The sequence below is a fragment of the Vipera ursinii genome (assembly GCF_947247035.1).
Source record: "Vipera ursinii genome assembly, chromosome: 1".
Classification (NCBI taxonomy): Eukaryota; Metazoa; Chordata; class Lepidosauria; order Squamata; family Viperidae; genus Vipera; species Vipera ursinii.
Genome location: NC_139512.1, coordinates 91,071,537 through 91,089,209, shown reverse-complemented (window position 1 = coordinate 91,089,209; position 17,673 = coordinate 91,071,537). Strand labels below are relative to the sequence as shown.

At 38.4% G+C, this 17,673-nt stretch overlaps 1 protein-coding gene across 2 annotated transcripts in view; it reads left to right on the top strand.

Moving 5' to 3' along the window:
• The window catches only part of LGR4 (leucine rich repeat containing G protein-coupled receptor 4), an 80,501-nt gene that overhangs the window by 37,478 nt on the left and 25,350 nt on the right, over positions 1-17,673 (top strand). For both annotated transcript variants that reach the window (XM_083349322.1, XM_083349321.1), the window contains exons 2-5: positions 4,913-4,984; positions 11,324-11,395; positions 12,421-12,492; positions 15,675-15,890. In XM_083349322.1, coding sequence (XP_083205448.1) covers positions 4,913-4,984; positions 11,324-11,395; positions 12,421-12,492; positions 15,675-15,890 — 432 coding nt within the window. The remainder of the gene's footprint in view (positions 1-4,912; positions 4,985-11,323; positions 11,396-12,420; positions 12,493-15,674; positions 15,891-17,673) is intronic.

Genomic DNA, 17,673 nt, shown 5'->3' with positions numbered 1-17,673 from the left:
GGTCTTCTAAGGAGAGTTGTGAATCTAGGAGGACTCCCAAGTTGCGAGCCCTATCTACAGGAGGTAATGACTCACCCCCCATAATGAGGGGTGGGATATCCTGAATATCCCGAGATGCCGGTACGCACAGCCACTCAGTCTTGTCAGGGTTGAGTCGAAGCCTGTTCCTCCCCATCCAGACCCGGACCACCTCCAGGCACCGGGACATCACGTCGAGGGCATCACTGGGGTGGTTTGGGGTCGAAATGAAAAGTTGGGTATCATCAGCATACTGATGATACCCAACTCCAAAACCACGAATGATCTCACCCAGCGGTTTCATGTAGATGTTGAACAGGAGAGGCGAGAGGACCGATCCCTGAGGAACTCCACAAACGAGAGGCCTCGCGGTCGACCTCTGCCCCCCTGCCAACACCAACTGCGAGTGTCCCAGGAGATAGGAGGAGAACCACTGAAGAACCGTGCCTCCCACTCCCAATCCCCTGAGACGCCGCAGCAGGATACCATGGTCGATGGTATCGAAAGCCGCTGAGAGGTCTAATAGGACTAGAACAGAGGAATATCCCCTGTCCCGAGCCCTCCAGAGATCATTCACCAGCACGACCAATGCCGTCTCCGTGCTGTACCCGGGCCTGAAGCCCGATTGGCACGGGCTTCAGATAATCACTATATCACTATACTGTTCATTACAGGTCCGAAAATGCATCAAAAACAAAGGTAATTGTGTATGATGATTGCAAGTTATATATGAATAGAAAAAATAGAGCAAGAAGATTAATGTATGCACCTTTACTAGAGATAGGCAAATGGATAAATGAGGTGAATAGTATGTAATCTGCTGCAGAGAACATTATTTTTTTTAAAAGTGCACATGACTGCATAATAGCATGCTTTTGCTTATTTTGTTACAGTTGAATATTAACTACTTAATCTAGGCGAAATAAAAGTAAGTTAAATGCAGTTAGAATGGGATACAGTGGTATTTCAGTACTCAAAGTTATTTGGTTCCAATGAGTGCCAAAAACAATGAGTACCAAACAAATTTTTCCCATAAGGAATAATATGAGTCACAAGGCAGCCAACACCAAGAAGTTCTAGCTTGTGCATTGAGTACCACATAAACCATGACTACCAGGACAAAATTTTCAAGTCAAAATGCATTGAGTACCAAATTTGATGAGTTTCAAAGCAGTTGAGTACCAAGGTACCACCGTACTTTGAAAAGTATTCATAGTAAAAGAAGAAATAAGATTAAGAATGGATGGCTTTAATTGATACATCTATTGTGGTGAGAAGGGGAAGACAAGATTAATATGCTAGTACATTAAGTGCTGTCTGAAAATAATAATAATAATAGCAATTACAATTAAGTTGTGTCTATTGTTATTTATTTGTATTTTGCCTTTATTTTCCAAATAACTCAAGGTGGCAAACATATCCAACACACCTTCCTCCTATTTTTTCCCACAGCAAAGATTCTGAGATGGGCTGGGCTAAGAGAAAGTGACTGGCCTAAGGTGGGACTAGAATACTTTGTATGATAGCTTGAATCTGTTCAGATTGTTAAGTAGATAGGCAGAAAGACTTATTCGTTTGAACCTACCCATTTAAATAAATACTGTTGTAACAGTCTGGGTCATCAGCCTCCTTTTTCATCCTCCCTTCCAATGATGTGACTTCTAATATTAAAGTAATTGATCATCCATAAGGAAAACTATCCTGCTCAGTCTCTCTTCCTATGAGAGGAAACCAACAAATTGTTTTGCATGCCTGCCATGTAAGTACTTGTCTGCATTTGTTTGTGGAGTGAAATTCAAGTCTGTTTAAAACAATTACCTTGAGGAGTTTTGTTTTTTTTAAATTTACAGAAAAGTATGACCATGTTAGAGCTGAGACATGTTCTTACTACATACTTATCAGCTTCAGGGCTTAATTTTTAAGGTTTGAATGTGTTCATTTCTCTTCTTTTGCTTTTGCTTTCTTTTAAAGGAAGAGATTGTTATGAATGTTTAAATTCATGGTGCTCATTTTTTTAAAAAAAACTTTCAATAGTAATACAACATAGCTTTAATAAAATGCAGAGTTCATGTGTGCATAGATGTCCTGATAACTGCAATCAAACAAATGCAGTGCAGTTATAGTTCTGAGTTGGGGAAACATGTACAACTAAGTCAGTGGTGGGATTCAAATATGTGAACAACTAGTTCTCTGTGTGGATGCCGCTTCTGGAAGTCCATTCTGGGCCTGGGCAACAAAAAATTAGCTATCGGTTCTGCTGAAGTGGTGCAAACCAGCTGAATCCCACCAGTGAGCTAAGTACCTAAATTAGTAGTCTTATGTGAATAAGGATAATTTTATATACATTTTAAGTTCTTGTTACATTTGAAGTTTCTGTTTCTAGAATTCTGTTTCAAAATGTCTAACCATTTTGTATGATGATACTCACAGGGAAGCTGTATGAAAGATACAAACAAGTACCTCAAACGTATTGGGTTGTTCAGTAAATATCTAAAGTAAGAAGTATAAAAAGAAAGAAATTAAATGAATTGTCAACTAAAGAAATTTAAATGGATTGTTACAAAACAGTTGTTCGTGTTCTACCCAGACCCACACTGTGCCAGTGGTGGATCAACATGCGTGTGCAGCCCCACTTGTGTAAGCAGCAAGCACTGACACTTGGAGCCCCATGGTCATCTAATTTATGTTCAGGTTCTTGTTGACTGACTTTACATTTATGATGGTTGCAGTGTCCCAGGGTCATGTGATCCCCTTTTGAGACCTTCTGACAAGCAAAGTCAATGGAGAAACCAGATTCACTGAATAATTGTGCTATTAATTTGACAACTGCAGTGATTTACTTAACAAATGTGGCAAGAAAAGTCATAAAATTGGGCAAAACTCACTTAATAAATGTCTCATTTAAAATCAAAAATTTTGTGCTCAATTGCGGTTATAAGTTGAGGACTACATGTATTGTCTTCATTTTGTGGGTAGTTGATTCATGGAATTGACACTCAAGAGGCCTTTGAATGTTAAATTACTCAATTTACCATGGTATCCTGCTGCGACGTCTCAGGGGGTTGGGAGTGGGGGGCACTGTTTTACGGTGGTTCTACCTCTTGGGTCGTTCACAGTCGGTGTTGACGGGAGGGCAGAGGTCTGCCCCGAGGTCTCTCGTTTGTGGAGTTCCTCAGGGGTCGGTCCTCTCTCCCCTCCAATATCTATATGAAGCCGCTGGGTGAGATCATTCGTGGTTTTGGGATGGGGTATCATCAGTACGCTGATGATACCCAACTTTTTCTTTCCACCCCAAACCAACTCAGTGATGCCCTCGACGTGATGTCCTGTTGCCTGGAGGCGGTTCGGGTTTGGATGGGGAGAAACAGACTCAATCCTGCCAAGACTGAGTGGCATCTCGAGTGAACCATTCTATTCCATCTTTAATGATGGGGTGTGAGGTTTTACCCCCCCCCCCCATCGATAGGGCTCGCAACTTGGGTGTCCTCCTGGACTCGCAGCTTAGTCTTGAAGATCATATAGGAGCCGTGACCAGGGGGCTTTTGCCCAGGTTCGCCTGGTGCGCCAGTTGCGGCCCTATCTGGACCGAGATGCCTTGCGCACAGTCACTCATGCGCTTGTGACCTCCCGGTTAGACTACTGCAACGCTCTCTACATGGAGCTGCCCTTGAGGACCACTCGGAGGCTTCAGCTGGTGCAGAATGCAGCAGTGCGAATTGTGATGGGGGCTTCCTGATACTCCCATGTAACACCTCTGCTCCGCGAGCTGCATTGGCTTCCGGTTTCCCTCCGGGTGAGATTCAAGGTGCTGGTGATGACCTATAAAACCCTAAATGGCTTGGGTCCGGGATATCTGAGGGAACACCTGCTGCCGGCATCAAGTTCCCTTCGTCCTGTGTGCTTCCACAGGGAGGGCCTTCTCAGGGTGCCGCTGGCAAAGGATTGCTGGCGGGCAACACCCAGGGGGAGGGCCTTCTCTGTGGGCGCGCCTGCCCTTTGGAACCAGTTACCCGTAGAGCTCAGGACTGCCCCTGATTTTCGTTCGTTCTGGCTCTTTGAGCTTTCCGGCCAGGACTGAGAACTTTTAATTTTTAACTTATTGTAATTGGGTTTTTAATCAGAGTTATAGGGGTTTTAGATTTTTAATCAAGGATAATTTAATCTATTTTAATTGTTATTAACTTTTTGTATTGTAATGTTTTAATTGCCTTGTGAACCGCCCTGGGTCCTACGGGAGAAGTTCAATAAATAAATAAATAAATAAATAAATAAATAAATAAATAAATAAATAAATAAATAAATAATTTTAATATGTGTTTTTGCTTTACTTGGTTTTAGGGTTTGCCATTTAATATTGTCATTATTTATGCCAGGTTACAATATTCTTTCAGCTATTTTAATTTAAAACTCTCTGAGCTTAGTTGCTTTCTTGCAGATGATTAGCCAATTAGGCAGTGTCATCAGTGCTAGTAGGAGTGGGGTTTGCTTGTTGTCTTGAGGAAAACAAACCCCACACCCGCCTGGAATTAAGGAGAAACCTCCTCACAGCGAGGACAATTAACCAGTGGAATAGCTTGCTCCCAGAAATCATGGGCGCTCCATCACTGGAGATTTTTTAAAAGAGGCTAGATAGTTACTTGTCTGAGATGTTATAGGTTCTCCTGCTTGAGTAGGGGGCTGGACTAGAAGACCTTCAAGGTCCCTTCCTACTCTGCTCTACTCTGCTTTACTCTACTCTACTCTGGCTAATGAAACGGCTGCAAGAAAATAACCAAGCTCAGATAGCACCAAGAACCTCAAAGTTCAACCCTGAGCTACAAATACTCTCTTAATACTTTAACTTAGTTGATCAAAATATTTTTATCACAGATTTTTTTTTGTTCTCCACATTTAGGGACATCAGTATGAACAATATAACAAGATTACCAGAGAATGCCTTCAAGAATTTCCCTTATCTTGAGGAACTGTGAGTATTAAATATAATACTGCAGTATGTGGTATGGAGAGTGAATGAGTGGAAATTGGCTGAAGAATTCATTTATAACTAAATAACAAACAGTAAAGATACTGTGCTTATGAGAGAAAACATTTTTTCAAATACCATTTGCACAAGATCTTTTTATAGCAATTATTTTAATTGTGATGACATAGAGTAATTACAGTATTGCCCAAAGACAATATGGGAGTGTATAATTACAGTTTTAAATGGAGCTGTGCTATATTGATTGCATAACTTATATACAATATGTGACAAATCCTTGTGCTTACTATATGCCAGGAACCTCTGAATGATAGGGGAAAATATTTTGCCTTGTCTAATTTGACAGCTAAAAAGCCAATTTCTAGTCCTTGCTGTATCAGAGGAATACTTTAGAATTCCTAAAAATAAGCAGAGATTCCCCCCAAAATATTAAAGTAGATCTAACACAGGCATGTCAAACTTGTGATATCACATGACGTTGCACAACGTATTTCCTCATTGCCGGCAATGGGGTGGGTGCAGTTTTAACGTGACGCATCTGGCCCATGGGCCAGCAGTTTGACATGCCTGATCTAAGGAGATGTGGTATCTTTGTACCTTACCCAGTTCATGATCCCAGCTTATCAAACATTTATAACCAGTTTGCTTAACTTGGATACATGAACAAGAAAAAAGTACCAACTCTGTTTTACAAAAGTTCTAACTCATTGTAACCACTAAGAAATTATTGCTACTTGCTGAATATGATCAGCTGGGAATTTTTCTGTAGCTAAGAGCCACATTTTACCTCAGGGTTACAGATTGCCACTAATGTTAATAAGTGGACAGTGATGAAATTTTATCTCATTCTTAGAAAAAGTTAAAAGAAAACTGTTGTGTTAAGATTAGCCAGGCCACTTTATACTGGAGCGGTAGCACACAATTTATTGTAAATTGTAATACTAAAGTTTACACACACGCACGCACACACACACACACACACACACACTTTAGTGTATATATATATATATATATGTGTGTGTGTGTGTGTGTGTGTGTGTGTATAAACACACAGCATTTTTGTAGAACACACACACACACACACACACACACACACACACGCAATACATAGATACAGCATTTCTTTTAGTAGAATAATAGCCTGCAAAATTGGCTATATAGTGGCATTGGACTTACATGGCATTGGATGTTTGTGAGGGGAGTTGCCAATTTCCAGTTCTCTTTGTTGTAGGAAAGCAAGTAATTGATGCGTCCTTCTGTGATAGAAGCTCTTTTTTATATACAATGGACAGTGTATTTAAATTATAGAAATTAAAAGGGAAGGTTCAAAAATTCCCAGGAGCATAGAAACTGAAAAAAGCCTCACCTAGCTATTCAGTCTAAATTGTCTCTTGTGTTCCACCCAAAGACAAAAGCCTCAAGGAAAGCCATTCAAATAGTCTTTATTTCTAGAAAATATTTTGCTGACCTTTGATGCACACTGTAGTTCACAGAGCAGGATAGGCTGACAAACCTGAAACATCCTCTACTACTTATAAGAAAACAATTAGTTCTTGGGAAATTTATCTTAGTAGTTGAGAACTTTATAAGTGAGAGCAGCATAGTCATTTGGGGCCATTTGTCTGCACTTTAAGACAGATATTCAGAACACTTGTACCATCTGTAATATTTGCTATTGTAAACTTCATAAAATGTATTATGGGAACCAGAACTTAAGAATAAATTCTACTGAATATTGCAAATATTGTTAAAATAATGTCCAACCAACTAGATCAGGGGTATCAAACTCAATTTCATTGAGGGCCGCATCAGCATTGCGGTTGCCCTCAGGGGGCCGGGTGGGTGTGGCCTACTGGGTGGGCGTGGCTAGAGTGCATATAGCCTACTGGGTAGGCGTGGCCAGCTCTACATCGTTGGCATCAAGGGTGCCTATGGGGGCCTGGGCAGGAGTGGGACAGATCTGGGGGTCTCTGGCAGGAGGAGGGTCTCTGGGACAGGGCCAAGGCAGTGGGGGCCGTTCCCTCACTGTTTCCAGGATGGCTTCACGAGCCGCATGAAACCACTTCGCGGGCCGCATCCAGCCCCTGGGCCTTGTGTTTGACATGTCTGAACTAGATAAAGGTCCCTTATAATGTGGGCCTGTTGAATCCCTTCTATAATAACATTCTCTTTTTTTATACTAGTTTAGAAATTATCTTATATTTGAGGTATGTAAGTTGATTAATATTTTTAGATTTCCTCCTGTCACATTTGTTACATTGGTTTGTTTTCTCCTTCCCTCTAACATGAGGAAGTTGTTTACTTCATGTTGACCATGAATTAATTACAAGTGTAGTCAAAAGAAAGAGTTACAGTTTATACACTATTCAGGCCAAGTATGTGTATATAATTTACATAATAATAGCATTTAATTGTAGCATGCTAATGAATATAATGGAAGTTCTTTCTTTCGTGGCAATTACTCTTCTGGAAGTAATTTATAAAAAGGCATTACAGAAAACTATCAAAGACCTTGCCATTTCCTTTAAAGATATGTGTACTCTGTGTAATGTCAGAATGAGCATTACGGCTGTGAAAATCATTCTTGAAAGCTTGATACAGCTATTTTAAGGGTTGTTCTACTGTTCTGAGCACTTATGTTACATGGGCACCTGCCAAGATTCCTTTACAAACTGTAAATCAGCTGTAATTAGTATGTTGCTACCCTGACTATTAGATGGGGACTAGAATTCCTGGGAGAGTTTGACAGCTCTCTTGCTTTCCTTGCAAAATATCTACGTTTTGTTCAAACATTTGAATGTATTCCACAAAATTATTTTTAAAAAAACCTAAAGCATTTGTAGGCTACTCCTTTGTAGCCTAAATGTATTCGCATTAATGGATTTAAAATCCCAGAATTTGGAGTTCTTTGTCATTCAAAAGTGCACAAACTGTTGCAATATTAGTGATTATTTAAGTTCAATATGGCACTAGATTTAGAAAGAATAGAAAGAAAAGACAAAAAGCTTTGTTAGGAATATACAAATGAAAAGACACCCAAAGAAGTGAGTGTGTACTTAAGGATATATTTTGGGGTGGTGGTGGTTCTGATTACATATGAAAGCTTTTGGGGGGGAATAAAATAAGAATTCATGATATGAAGCTGGATCTAATTAATGCTTTATAGCTGTGCTGAGTATTTAAAAGAAGTATTTTGCAATGAAAAGACCCTTCTTGGATTGTTAAAATAACTGCATTCTTGGAAGCTCTAAAGCCTAACCATACATTCTATGCATTTGTGAGTGTGGACAGCTTTGCTGGCAGTTTTGAAGGAACTGTTGTCTGTGCAAGTAGTGTGTACTGGGGAAAGTGAAGCAGAGGCAGCCAAGTGAGCATTCCAAAATCTGTTCTAGAGCTTTGAAAGCAGTGCTTTGTGTCTACTTTGGAACCACCATTTTCAGATTCTTGGTACAGTGTATTGGATTGTACTTTCCCAAACTTCTCCCTTTTCAAAAACCCACATCTGGATAGGCTAAGCAAATATAAATTCTGTAACTCCTATAATTATGTTGTTGTCACTAATCTCCAGTTACTTGGCCTTGTAGCTGCAGCTTAATTTTTAATTCTGGTTTTATTTTACCTTTGAAGGTAGCACCATGTAATAGTTCTTGAATTTTAATTAAATTTTATATAATCCTATAGTGACTTGGTTTTTTTTTAGTTTTATAGAATTTTTTCAGCTTTTTTCTTACTACCTTTTAACAATGTATTCACTGTGCTTACAGGTTCTTGGGTTTGTTTGTTTGTTTTTTGTGGTATAGTTACTGATTCCATTTCTACATGTTGTGTTGATAAGAGACAGAAATAAAAGGATATTGTAAATTATTTTTGATCAAGTCACAAAATTCTGCTTTGCTTTTATCTCTCCAAGTAAATAAATTATTCTGTGAAAGGTTGTATTCCTCCAGAGAAATATCATTTTAATAAAGAAGATATAGCATCCTCGGTAAACATGGTTTTCACATCACATTAGAACATAATTACACTAAATATGATCCTGTCATTGAATTAGTATGATTGACATAGTCTATCAGGACAGTATATGATCTATTCTTTCTTATTAACTGGGTGTGGAGTATATTAGAAAAATAAATATATACACTTCATTTTAATACACTTGAAAACATGGCAACCTCTATTTTACAAAACTCATTTTTTTTAAAAAAATAAATAAATTCTCGGTATTGTCTTTAGGTGTGTGTTTACCTATTCACAGTGATATCAGATATTGCTGATTAAATTGTTTTTAATTTACTAGCCAGAAGAAAGAAATTTCCCATAATTTGGAACAACCACTAGAATGAATTACTTGTTTCAAGCTACCAATAGGGTATTGTTGCAGAGTAGCTTTTATAACATTTAAACTCCCCCCCCCCAACAGAGAATGAGGTGGCTGGATGGAGTCACTGAAGCAGTAGGCATGAGCTTAAATGGACTCCACAATACGGTAGAGGACAGGAAGGCCTGAAGGAACGTTGTCCATAGGGTCGCGATGGGTTGGACACGACTTCGCAGCTAACAACAAAACTTCCCCCATCTTTTTTTTTTAAAAGATAGCTCATCACTTTACTGTCTCTTTTTTGCCTGAAATGCATTCTTTGGGGGGGGGGGGAGAAAAACTATAGTGAAAATTTTTTACAGTAAATATCAGCTGAATAAAATGTTTTGCAATCCTTTCCTTGAACTTCAAGCAAGATATTTGTACAGCTGCACAACTCCCAGATGCTTATATAGCTATAGAGACGGGTCATTACATTCATGTTATAGAAAGGAAACATCATGCAGACTGAAAAAGAGAAAAGAATGGGGAGGGGAGGGTTTAGCGAAACAGGGTGTAAATTAGCAGGGACTCCTTGTCTGAAGTCAAAATGACATCCTTCATGTTTATATGGTGTACTTGTATTTCCCTTAGTAATTGTAATGAATGATTATTCTGTTTTTCCCTGTACCTTTGGACTGTGGAGTATTAACAGGATTTCATTTTGTCCCCCATACTGTTTAACATTAAATTGGGAGGGGGAGGGGGGGGGAGAAACCCTCCCTAGATTGAGATCATGTAGCTTTAGCTATGAAATTGGCTTGAAAGTAGCATTGAAATAAGTAAAAGCTAAACAGCTGAAAGTTAAATCAAAGCAAGATTGAATTATGAAAAAGATAAAGGAAATCAACTAGCATTGGCCAGGATTAAGTGTTCACACATACACACACACACACAAATACACACACACACACACAGAGAGAGAGAGAGAGAGAAAGAGAGAGAGAGAGAGAGAGAGAGAGAGAGAGAGAGAGACTTTACAATAAAAAGTAATTGCTAACCATATGTTAAAATAATTGTTTTCCTATAGCATATCACCTACAGCAAGTATAGAAAGTCTATAAATTCCCATGTTAAAATGCTAGGTTTGAGGAATGTAAAACAGACCAAAATAAATCATTTCAGAATTTCTTTTCCACCTTGAATATAACATACAAGCTGTACAATTCATTTGAAAAACAAAATGGCAAACTATGGTTTAAATTGTTTAAACTAGTCCATATTATTGATCTAAAAAATACATTTATTTATTAGAGGGAAAAGTGTAGGTGGGTGATAGACAGTTATAAAATAATGCCTTGTAGAAGAAACAAGAGTTACATTCCCCCCCCCCCCTTGTAATTCTAGAATCCAGACATCTTGCTAAATAAAATGACAGGAGATTCCCAGCAGGCAAAAATATATACATCATCTATGCACAACACACGCTTAAACTATATAAAATTCACTGCTGTAAAATGTAGTGGTGATTACTAACCTAGATGGCTTTAAAAGGGATTTAGTCTTACCCTACACAAATTTTACTGTCATTAAGAAATCCTATTTATAATGGCTGGGGTCCTTAGCATCAGAGCAGATACTGAATATGATTCCTTTGGAAATCTCATACTGTACCTTATTTCTGAGAATCTCAGAAATGGTACAATAAAGAATATTAGACTAGGATGGACATTGGTCTTGTCGATTCATTCATCAGTGTGTGTGTGTGTATTTAAGAATTTTGATTATAATAAAGTAATGTAAATAGTAAATATAAAACTAAGCTTAAATATAAGAATATCTTGCAGAATGCATATTCACTGTGTTTTGTTTTGAATAAGGAAATGTGATGTTGATGACAATGGAATATAAAATCATTGGGAAGGAGTTTCTGGAATGTGTGTAAAAGTTTATTTCTATACTTGCGTTTATAATTTATCAGACAAATAGAAATACTGTGTATGTATTATTATTACAATCTTTTCCAGACGGCTGGCAGGCAATGACCTTGCTTTTATTCATCCAAAAGCCTTGTCTGGGTTGAAAGAACTCAAAGTTCTGTAAGTAATCAAATTTAAGTGCTTCATAGTATAATTCTTCTTTCTTGTCCAGTCAGCATGTTCACTGATAGAATGAGCAGAACAATATGTTTTTGCTCTAGTTTCTAGTACAGTATAGAGCCAATAATGAGAATTTCCCCCCCCCTCATAATTCAAATGTAACATCAACCTTTCAGTTGCTGAGAAAAAGAAAAATATGTATTTGTTCCTCTTTTTTCTTTAAGGGTCAATGCACAGAATACCATGGTTTCAGCTTAGACAAAATAAGTGGGGCGAGCTACCAGCAGTTATTTTATCTCCAAATGTGTCTAATGGGGAGCTGAAAGTCAACTAATCCTATAGGTCAGAGGTCTTCAAACCTGGCCCTTTTATGACTTGTGGACTTCTTTTTATTATATTAAGAGAAAAAAACTGCTATAACAAGGAGAGTAAGGTTTTCTTAAGAGACACAGTTATATTACGTTACAGTTATATAATGTATACTATTATTATAGTATATTACTATATAGGTAAAAGGTAAAGGTCCCCCGCACATGCGTGCTAGTCGTTTCCAACTTTAGGGGCCGGTGCTCATCTACGTTTCAAAGCCGAAGAGCCAGTGTTTGTCCAAGGACGTCTGCATGGTCGTGGCCGGCATGACTAGATGCCAAAGGCGCACAGAACGCTGTTACCTTCCCACCGTAGTGGTCCCTAGTTTTCTACTTGCATTTTTACATGATTTTGAAGTGCTAGGTTGGCAGAAGCTGGGACGAGTAACAGGCGCTCACTCTGTTACGTAGCACTCGGGATTTGACCCGCCAAACTGCTGATCTTCTGATCGACAAGCTCAGCGTCCTAACCCACTGAGCCACCACGTCCCAATATTATTATATAGCATCATATTATATTACACAAATACATTGAATTTAGAATTTCAAAATAAGGGAGGAGGCATATACAAGGCCTATAACAGAAAAAAAATTGTGCAAATCAATGGATATCAGTTTACAGCTCTTTCGCTCTTTTTTCTCTCTCTTTCTTTCCAGCACTTTGCAGAACAATCAGTTGAAAACTATTCCTAAAGAGGCCATCAGAGGACTCAACGGAATACAATCGTTGTAAGTATTATTGCCTGAATGCATGTTGATTGGATTCATATTTTATATTTCATGAATTATTTTGTATTTCAGAAACCAAAATTAGCAGGATTGTTCATACAGCACTCTTAACGCTTTTTAAATTAAAACTCAAATAAATGCAATAGAAAAACATAAGAGTATACCCAGCTCAATTATGGAAGCTCCAGAGACTTCATTATAGATTCCTTTTTTTAACTCATTGAGTGATTCATTTTATTACAGGAGAACATACCCTACTATATTCAAGTAATTAAATGTGATTTAGTGGTTTATAAAATAGAAATATCTGAAGGAATTTATTAAGTGTGGGGGTGGGAGGGGTTGGTCTTGGTTAGTCTTTCAGTAGTTCTTGAAGATAGTCAAGATAGTGGCATATAAATTTAAGTAATAAAAACTGTTTCAAAATGCCACCTCTTGTGTGAATGTTGCCATTTTCATTTTTCTTAGGTTAGTTTAATTTTAGTTTATTCTATGTAAACCACCAGCAATTTTTTTATTATGACAGCATAGAAATAAGTTTAACGAATGGATAAATGAACTTGTTAATAGTGCATAGATTCATAATAAGGGTGGGACACTTATATTTATTTTCAAGATTAACTCAGAGGTATTATATTTGCAAAGGGTTAGAGTTCATAGTTGTCTTCCATTCCCAAATTTTAAATTGGTGCTGTATTGACAAGAGGCAGAGGCAGCCTGGTTAATTATTGGAATTGTGCTTACCAGCTTGGTGTGAGGGTAAAGAAAAATAAAAGCAAATAGAGTATGGTGACTGAGAGCACCCTGGCTGGGGTAGCTTCTTCTATATTAACTGAAGCTACAGAAGATTTGTGATGGATAATAGTATATGTAATGTAGTACAGAAATTTGCCTTGGATTTTGTATGAGTAATGGTCAGAAGATCTTCATTTGGCAGTATGCCTTAGAGACATGTTATAGGAAATGTTGCGGAGGTTGTCAAATACAGAGGCTAGGACTAAGTGATTAACTTAAGAAGAGTATAAAATAGTATCTTGTGACTATATTATTAACAGAATTTGACCTTTTGAGGAAGGTTTTGTTCCAAAGAAAAATGCTTTGAAAATTGTTGAGGTGTGTAGTCTCGAAGTAGATAACACTTAATATGTAAAATACTAGAAAATCTGTTTGTTGCCAAGATACTTTTTCACTAAATATTAACTAAACAAATATTTAATCTACCATCTCATTCCAGAATCTTCCAAATTAAATGTGGCTTGGTTGGATGTCTGGCAACTTTCCCTTCTACATGGGAAGGGTGCTTTAGGGGGATTTTTAATTGATGACAAAATATGTTTTTCTTCCTCTGAATCTTTTGACTTTTTTTAGTTTAGGATAGTTTAATTTCCAGCCTTGAGTGAATGGTTTGATATCTTTTGATTTATTGAGATACACATTTTCTGAGCATTATTATTTTTCTTAAAAATGAAAAATAATGCAAATCTGCTTTTTAGATCAAAGATTTGTTATCTGAAAGGTCTGTTAACTTTCAGGCTTATTAGGCTTATTTGAGGTGACTATGTTACAACCAATAATAGAATAATCCAGTTGGGTTTCCTGAACAAGGTGTAAAGTGATTGAAAAGCAATGAAATATTAAATGATTTTTTTTCTTATCATGAGCAGAACGGGGGAAGCTATTATGCTTATGCCTTGTATAATTAAAACTTCTTTTTTCTCCCCTATATTCCATTGTATCATTTTTGTACTACTAAGTCATAGAGACTCTTAATTGTACAGAGATATAACATGTAAAGGGATAATGAAGCATAATCTTCTTAGAGGTTCTTGATTCATACTGCTTTATTCTTGTTGCTCATTAGTTTTTATTAGTATTTAGTGCTAGGATTATATTAAAACATAATTTATGTTCTGAATATAAGTTCCATCTAAATCTCTTGACCAGAAGTAATTGGAGAAATAATATTCTTACTTGGCATTGCTTTCTTCACCTTGCCAGAAAAGCATTTTATTGTGCTCATTGCTCATCACCTCTAATTTATGCTCTTGGGAATAAATTATCAGTTTGGCAAGTTCCTGCATATCACTCATTCATTTGCATCCTACATTTATATAAGAAATAATTGATCCTTTGGTTTTTCTGTCTGCCTTTTATATGCTTTGGAAATGGTTGAGGGAGGATGGTAAAAATGAAATTGACATTTTTGACCACTGGCCACAATTTTATTGACCAGACTTTTTAAATAGATTGCTTATGATCAAATGTTTCAGAGAACTTAGTTAGTGAGTGGAAGCTCTTACATAAATTGTAATTTGGCTTTATAGTCATTTTTTCTTACAATTTTTGTAACCACAGTTCAGCAACAGACCATTTTCAGAAGTACAGTAAAAAGCCTAAGTCCTGTGTATATAATAGTACAGCATACAATTCTTTTCTATATTTCTGCAAATTAATTTGGGAAATGTAATATTATTTAAAATATGTGAAAAACCTGATCTACTGCAAATTACCTCAAATTTGATACAATTACTTTCTTAAGGAGTTCTGTAATTGGGTTGCCATCATTGAGAATTCCGGAAAACAAGAATTGCCACACTGTGGATGCATTCCTAAAATGGAGGCCCAAGCATGCCTTATCAGCTATTCAGGAGCTGACAGATACTGCAGAGCTTGACTGTTAAGCTGTTTAGATCGTATAGATTAAAGCTGTCATCTTGAAATAGGGTGAATTGTTTGTAAGGAGCCAGTTCAGTCCTTTAAGGATATTTTAACTGGGATTACAATAATATACCTGCAGGAATCCCTGGTAGCTGAGAGAAGAGTTGTATTAAGTTCTCAGGTCAGTTTTTGCTTGCGCAGGAGGTAAATTATTAATGAAGATGTCCTTATATTGCTTAAAACGAGTATTCACTGAATCAATGAGTAATTGGACAATTTTTTGTTTTTGTAAATCGTTTTGTATTCTTCTGATAGATAAACTGTACTGTATGGTGTATATAACTTAGCGCCTTCTCTCTAGACTGTATTGATTTGCATGATCATTAGGCCCATGACTGAGTCTCTGGGCTGCGTTCCCCCAGTTTCAAATATTTCTTTCTTTCTAATTGTTTATTTTTTAAAAATAATAATTTGCTTCTCATGTTATACACCCTTTGTTTAACACTCATATTCTTTTTCTTCAGACGTTTAGATGCTAACCATATTACAGCTGTCCCAGAAGACAGTTTTGAGGGTCTCATTCAACTACGTCACTTGTGGCTGGATGATAACAGTTTGACTGAAGTTCCTGTTATCCCACTCAGCAATCTTCCCTCACTGCAAGCTTTAACTTTGGCTCTCAATAAAATAGCCCACATCCCTGACTTCGCATTCAGAAATCTGTCAAGCCTTGTTGTCCTGTAAGTATTTGCATTCTGTCATCTCAGTGCATGCTTAATTTAAGGGAAAAATGAATTTATAACTTCATTACATTTTTATAAAGGAAAAATCTCCATTCCAAGAGGCTTCTGGAAGGCAACCAGGGTGAAAACCAACTAGATATTCTCAGGCAGATCTTTCCAAAGGAAAGAAAAGAAGCACCACAAAGGTTCAGCCCATCTCATTCTGTCCGATGGGAACCACTAATACTGTGATGGCGAACCTATGGCATGCGTGCCAAAGGCGGCACTCAGAGCCCTCTCTGTTGGCATGCATGCCACCGCCACCAGCAGCAGGTCCATCAGGCCGCCACCACCACCTGGAGCAGAAGCCCCACCCAGCACAAAGGAGGCGAAGTGGCCGACTAGCAAGCTCGAGTAGAGGTGGTAGAGCAGAGGTCACCAACCATTGTTGATTGGCGGACTGGAAGAAAAGGGAGGGGGAAGCATTTTACATGCGTACATGGGGCCGTAAGCATGCACGCACAGCAAATGGGGCGGGGCTAGTGCCTGCGTGATACTAGCCCTGCCCCGTTCTTGCGTGGCACTGCCTTGTATCTGCACCTTGCGGCGCTGCAGCAACTGTTTTTGCGCCTTGCAGCACGGTGGCCTGTTTTTGCGCCCCCTAGTTTTGCGTGCCAGAGGTGGCACTTGGAGGTGCCTCCCTGTCCCACCCCCCAGGGCACCACAATGCTGATTTGGCCTGGCACTTTGCGATAAATAAGTGGGTTTTGGGTTGCAGTTTGGGCACTCAGTGTATAAAAGGTTCACCATCATTGCACTAATAGTTTCTTTCCGGTAGATCATATTGGCCAGACAGTGGGAGAATGCGATCCTGCAATAATTTGGTCCTAAATCATGTAAGATTTTATTGGTTAGCACTAGCATTTTAAATTGCACCCATAAGCCTAATGTAATTGTTGTATGGCTTGTAGTACTGGTGTATTATGCCCTCAGTGTATGGGAGCCAATGAATTAATTGCAGCCTTTGAGTGGTCCTTAAGAACAGCCCTGTGCACAGTGCACTACAGTAATCTAAATAGACAGCATGACTCACTGTAGAAAGGTTCTTTTGCATCAGATAGTACCACAACTGGCACACAACTAAAGCTGACAAAAGACCCCTGGCTGCAGCTTCCATTTGCTATTCTAGCAAGAACTGTGAATCTTGAAGAATCTCCAAATTGTGGAGCTGCTTCTTGAATAAGAGTAGTACTGTCCTATCAAGATATACTACTAGAACAGATCAAGAATCCCAGTGGACAAACAATAACTCTCCTGCTAATAAGATATGCTTTATGTCACAGGCCTTCAGCAGTGTCACAGACCGGTCTCGGATGGCCATTGAAAACTGGGTATCATTAGCCGGGTGATGGTACCAAACACCAGTGTTTTGGATGACCCTTTAGTGCAGGCATGTCAAACTCACGATGTCACACGACGTATCGGGACTTTCCCCCCATTGCCGGCAATGCGGTTGGCACAGTTTCGGTGTGACGCATCCAGCCTGTGGGCCGGCAGTTTGACATGCTTACTCGAGTGCTTTCATATAAACGTTAAATAGGGGATAGAAAGCTCACTCCTGTGGCACGCTTCAAGAGAATAGTCAAAAGGCAAATCTCCCTCACCCACTGAAAAACAAGTGGAAATACTGAAACATAATGCCCCAATTTTCATCCCCTGCAGGCAAGCTCAAAGGTATCAAAGGACTAGAATTGGTGCATTTCTCTTATCCTAGTCACAGTAAATGTCATGCATTAGTGTG